At 52.0% G+C, this 5,606-nt stretch overlaps 1 protein-coding gene across 1 annotated transcript in view; it reads right to left on the bottom strand.

Moving 5' to 3' along the window:
• Positions 1–639: 639 nt before the first annotated feature.
• pkhd1l1.1 (PKHD1 like 1, tandem duplicate 1) overlaps positions 640–5,606 on the bottom strand; it is a 48,890-nt gene continuing 43,923 nt past the window's right edge. The window contains exons 62-76 of the mRNA XM_037693074.1: positions 5,114–5,204; positions 4,895–5,043; positions 4,693–4,815; positions 4,513–4,624; positions 4,151–4,267; positions 3,911–4,076; positions 3,594–3,826; positions 3,366–3,530; positions 3,138–3,295; positions 2,924–3,059; positions 1,809–2,153; positions 1,582–1,730; positions 1,340–1,486; positions 936–1,089; positions 640–863 (exon numbers count right to left, since the gene is read on the bottom strand). Coding sequence (XP_037549002.1) covers positions 640–863; positions 936–1,089; positions 1,340–1,486; positions 1,582–1,730; positions 1,809–2,153; positions 2,924–3,059; positions 3,138–3,295; positions 3,366–3,530; positions 3,594–3,826; positions 3,911–4,076; positions 4,151–4,267; positions 4,513–4,624; positions 4,693–4,815; positions 4,895–5,043; positions 5,114–5,204 — 2,469 coding nt within the window. The remainder of the gene's footprint in view (positions 864–935; positions 1,090–1,339; positions 1,487–1,581; positions 1,731–1,808; positions 2,154–2,923; positions 3,060–3,137; positions 3,296–3,365; positions 3,531–3,593; positions 3,827–3,910; positions 4,077–4,150; positions 4,268–4,512; positions 4,625–4,692; positions 4,816–4,894; positions 5,044–5,113; positions 5,205–5,606) is intronic.

The raw sequence follows: 5,606 nt of genomic DNA, 5'->3' as shown, positions 1-5,606 counted from the left end.
CCAAGATCCTCCCCTGAAAGATAAAACATGAAAACCTTCATCCAGACCAGAAGAATAAAAGACAAAACACCAGAAGTGGATCAGAACCGTTGTATAAATGAGGAGTTGAAGAACTTCAAATCCAAAGGTTTTCTTCAGATCTGTCAAATCCAAAGGTTTTCTTCAGATCTGTCAAATCCGAAGGTTTTCTTCAGATTTGTTAAATCCAAAGGTTTTCTTCAGATTTGTTAAATCCAAAGGTTTTCTTCAGATTTGTCAGTTTTACAGAAATCTTTATTTTCTCATTTTCATTCTGAAAACGTTTCAAGTTGATTTAATCATCGTGTCTTCAGTAAAATTAAAACCAGTGATCAATGATCAAAGATCTGTTCGTGTTTATTATATTTGACATTAAAGGCGTCGCCTTTGAAAGAAACTTGTATTAAATAAAAATGTTGTGACGTGAAAAAGCGTTTTTATTTGTAGAAAACTAAGGAGGAGTTTGGAAATCTACACGTCGACATGTTTTGTGTAGTTTTCTGTCTCAGAGCGAACGTTTCATCTGTAAATCCTTCAAACGGACCTCCGGACTATCGGAGCCGATGACCCGTGTTCTGGACAGAACTTCTAACACATGGACCCGTGTTCTGGACAGAACTTCTAACAGATGGGGATTCTGGTGGAGCAGCACGCCACCTCGTAGATCACGCTGATGAGACACAGACCGCCGGCGGTCAGCGAGGTGCTGGAGCTGAAGATGCTGTTGTCGGTGGTGGGCGGAGCCCCCGTGGTGGTAATGGTCATGGTGGGAAGGTTCCTGACTGTGAAGGCCTCAGACTGGGCTCCCCAGTTCTTCAGAGTGAACACCATGGTCAGGTTCTCCCCTGCAGAGAGAAGACGGGTGTTACAGAGGTCCTACAGAACGTTCTGTATCTGCAGGCGGGTCACAAACGCACCGCTGCTGAGGATGGAGAGGTCCGTGAAGTTGGCCCAGCAGGTTCTGAACTGGATGGTGGTGTTTCCGTCCAGTCCGTTCACTGGTTCTCCTCTGGAGTCCTTCAGACTGGCCGTCACAGTGAGAGTGGTCACTCCCACAGAGACACAGTTCCCCTGAAACAGCAGAACCTTGGGTCACATCACGTGACCACATCGGAGCAGGCGAGGTGGTCACGTGATCACATCGGAGCAGGTGAGGTGGTCACATGATCATAACCTAAATAAATGTATATGTTTATTGAAATGCAGCAACAGGAAGAAGGATTTCTGTCGTGAAACAGAGGAGGACCTGACATCCTGTGAGATGATACAACAAACAGAACCTCGGGGTACGGTTTGGGTCTGGTTTGGGTCCAGGTCTCACCTGCTCGTCCACAGCCTTCAGGCTCGGCTGCTGGTACAGAGGACCGACGAACTCGCCGGCGATCGGGTCCAGCACCAGCAGCAGGCGGGAAACCCCGGACACATAACTCGGCGTGGGCTCATCTCTCGTCACTTCTTCTCCGGCCACCTGCGGTTGGAAGAACGGGTTATTTAGCAGCACTGAAGTTCTTCAGAAGCCTCATCTGGACCGGAACCAGCAGGACGGGTGTGGAACAGACTCACCTGGCTCCAGCTTGGGTCTGAAGATGGAGGAGGTGGAGGGATGATGCCCACGGAGGACACGTTGAAGCCGATGGACTGACTGAGGTTCCCTGAGACTGCCGCCTGACCCAGATCATCAGCGATGGTCTTCAGCAGCTCGAAGTCCTGGTCTGAAACAACAAAGAGTGTCTCACTTTGGGTCCTCCAGAACTTTGAACGGATCAAACCCAGCTCTGCTCTTCTCTAACCGTTGGTGCTGTTGGTGCTTTGTTGGACCGGAGGCTTCTTGATCTCCACCTCCACCGTCAGGCCTGTGGACCTCCTCCGGCGCCGCGAGCCGCCGCTCTCCCTGATGATATTGGAGATGCGGATCATCTGGGCGGGAACTTTGAGGAACAGAGCCAGGTTCTGGATCAGGTTATCGCCGAAGAACTCGGCCTCAGTCATGGCAGGCATGTTGAAGGCCAGGACCAGAACCGGGGAGGTTCTGATCTCCACTGGAGTGGAGCCTCTCAGCAGGACCTTCAGCATCTTGTAGTCCTGGTCGAAGTAGTTGGTACCAACAGAACCGTTCATCTGAGGAACGTACTCGTCTGGAGAGAACAGAGAACCAGTCCGGTTTTCAGTAAACACCATTTAATGCAACAAAACTCCTGAAGCACCTTGACGAGCCCAGAACCAGAGGTCAAAGGTCAACCTGAGGTCCAATGAGCCCAGAACCAGAGGTCAAAGGTCAACCTGAGGTCCGGTCAGCACCATGTTTGACCCAACATGTAGAGATGTTTTGGCATCCTTCCACATCTGTCCCGCCTTGGCTGATGAACTTTTATTCCCGTCATCATGGAAGGCAGGCAATCATGTATTCTCTTGTGTTTGTGTTCATTTTGTCTGTTAGCAAAATATCTCTAGAACCTCTGGACAGAAATTCATGAAACAGAAACTTAATTAACTTCTGGAGTCAACCCGATTCAAAATGGCCGCCACATCTAGTCGACCTCAGCAAACACAAACGTGTGTCATCAGCTGGAACCTGGTGTGGTAGTAGCTGAGAGTCATCCCATCATTCATGCTCCTTCAAGGTTCTGCTGGTCTGGACCAGAACTGAAGGTTCTCCAGGTGTGCAGGTTTGATGTTCAGCGAGGAACAGGAGGAGGAGGAGCAGCAGCAGGAGGAGGAGAAGGAAGAGCAGCAGGAGGAGGAGCAGGAAGAGCAGCAGCAGGAGGAGGAGGAGCAGCAGCAGGAAGAGGAGGAGCAGCAGGAGGAGAACCTTTCCACAGATTCACTGATCATGTTCAGGGTGAGTGTTGAACGTGTGGGTCCACCTTTAAACGTGGGGTTCCTCAGGGTGTGAGTATCGGCCCACCTTTAAACGTGGGGTTCCTCAGGGTGTAGTCGGTTCTGTCGTTGTTCCAGGCAGCGTTGGTCGGGGCGACCAGAATGTTCTGGACGTAGACGTCCAGCCGCTGAGGGTTGGAGTAGAACACCGACACCAGGACGCTCTGCGCAGACCAAGAGACCGTTAACTCAAAGAACCAGACGCCGAAGGTGAACTGAGCAAGACCCTGGACTGGACCCACCTCAGACGAGTCCGAGTTGAGCATCAGGAGGCGGAGCTTCTGCGGGCTGACGCCGGTGAAGAACACGTCGAAGGCGTGGCCGACGGCCACTACGCTGTGGAACAGAGACACTCGCCTCTGACAGGTGTAGCCAGCGCACCAGCCGTGATCCTGAGGACCTGAACCCAAAAATAGAACATTCAGAACCCCAGACACACAAGAGACAATTAAACTGGATCAGAACCGGACCGTTGATCAGATCCACGAAGCTGTCTCCGAGCACGGCGACGGGAGACAGGCGCCGGGTCTCCGTGTCAGCGTCCAGACTCTCGATCACCATCATCCGGTAGTTCAGGCTGAAGCACTTGTAGCTCTGCCAGGACTCCATGTAGGTGCAATTTTTCCTGACGACACCTGAACGCAGCATTTGGTCATCACTGAACCAAGACCTCCGACCACAGCAGGTTCAACTCTTACCTTTAAACTGAGCGACCTGCTCCACGGGGATCCGGCTGCCATTCAGAGCGGTGAGGGCCACTTTAGGGATGCGGTAGTCCCCCAGACCCCTCCTGGGATCTCCCCCCCACTCGAACTCGGACTGAGGCACCACGGCTCCAACTGCACCTAAAAACGACCCGTCCAGGTCCTTCAGCAAGGTCTTCTTCTTGGCGTCGCAGTCCATGTCCACGCAGTCAGCCGGGTTCACCTTCCTGAGGCACAGAAACAGCAACGTCTGACTCGGACCTTTGATTCATGTAACTCCCGCCTCTTTAGCATTTAACTCTAACTCGTACCCCAGATCAGGTCTGTGAATGAAAACTTTGGCATCTTCGGTGCTGTTGACCATCCGGATGCCTGAAACCTGCACTGGGTGCTGCAGGTCCTCGTTCAGAGGGTTGGTGATGAACATGAAGTTCCTCTCACCAGAACACACGGAGCGGAAGTTCACGAAGGTCGTGTCTTTAAGACGAGCAGAGAGCAAGGAGTGAGCGTGAGAGAGACGAGGACGATGTGATGTGCTCGAAGACACCCACCTGTGACCTCCATCAGGCCTTTGATGGAGTTGTAGTTCATGTTCAGGTGGTGAGGTTTACCCGGAGCCGTGTTGTGGTCAGACTGAAACGTGGGCCAACTGATTCCAGATCTGCCTCCTGAGCAGAAACACAACAGACACGTGTTAAGACCACGTCTGTGTGGCCCGGTGTCAGACCCAGTCCAAAGGGTTCCTGCAGCGGACCAGTTCTGAGGACTGAACACAGTCTCCTATTGGCTCAGGCAGCTGTCAATCAAAAGCTGAGGATGAAATATTAAGAATGATAAAGAAATATCTGGATGTGAAAACTACTGGACTGTCACTCCAAACGTCTGCCTGGAGGTCTGGGTGCGTCTCCGTCACCTTGGAGCGGTCTGGGCGCTCGGTGTCCGGCGCTGACGGCCACGTTGAAGTCGTCTCCATCCAGAGAGTCAGAGCAGTTGAAGTTCGGGCTGCTGCCGACAATCAGGGTGTTCTGGGAGAAGAAGCACGTCTTAGGAAAGATCTCAGCAGCTGTAAGGCTCGTTACGTAAGGCTGCTCACCTGAACATGCACGGTTTTATCTGCGTACGTGTGCGACAGAGAAGGCGGAGCGTAGACGAGCGGCATGACGCCCATCCCGTTATCGACCAGTGTCACGTTGGAGACGACGACACTCATGATGGTCTGAGGAGCAGAGGAGGACCATGTAAAAGGTGAACAGGAGCCATGGACCAACCAGACCTCTGGACCTTCAGCTGCCTACCTGGAAGTAGATGGCGAAGTCGAAGGTCTTCCAGACGAAGAAGCCCTGGATGAAGCTGCAGCCGGCCAAACCGTCTTTGTTCATGTAGACGCCGTAGAGGCCGCCGTGCGCCTCGTTCTGTATCCAGGCCTCGTTGTCGTTGGGAAGGTCTGCGGCGACGGAGACGTTCTGTTAGTTTGAGCTGTCGGACAGGAAGCTTTGATCTCAACTGTTTGTTACCTGGACACGGCTCGCCGTTGATGCGATACGCCACTCTCTCATAACCCGCCACGATGTTGTGCTGCAGGACCACGTTTGTCCCCTTGTTCACCTGAGCAACAAGCAGTCCAGGTAATTAACGCTGGAGACGTTTTGAACAAGCGTCGACACATCGTGAACGAGTTAACAGAAGAACTTTACGGTTTTAAAAGTAATTCAGTTATTTTAAGTTAACTTGAAACAGAAAGTCTGTGAGGGGGCCAGTTCACAACAACAGGAAGCAGCACGACCATATATGGAGTGAAGACGCTCTGAAAGGTCCAGTGTGCTGCAGGTAACTCTGAAGAGGACCACCAGAGATCAACGAGACCCCAGGGTTTACAGAATACAGACTGGAGACAAAAGACTGTCCTAACCAGTTAATGTTCCTGTCTGTCCAAGTCCCATCTGTCCCTACATGTCCCATGTGTCTCTACATGTCCCATCTGTCCCTACAAGTCCCATCTGTCTCTAC

The sequence above is a fragment of the Nematolebias whitei genome, chromosome 19 (assembly GCF_014905685.2).
Source record: "Nematolebias whitei isolate Nwh7 chromosome 19, NemWhi1, whole genome shotgun sequence".
NCBI classification, from domain to species: Eukaryota; Metazoa; Chordata; class Actinopteri; order Cyprinodontiformes; family Rivulidae; genus Nematolebias; species Nematolebias whitei.
Note: the sequence above shows the minus strand (reverse complement) of the source record. Positions and strands in the feature narration are given on the sequence as shown.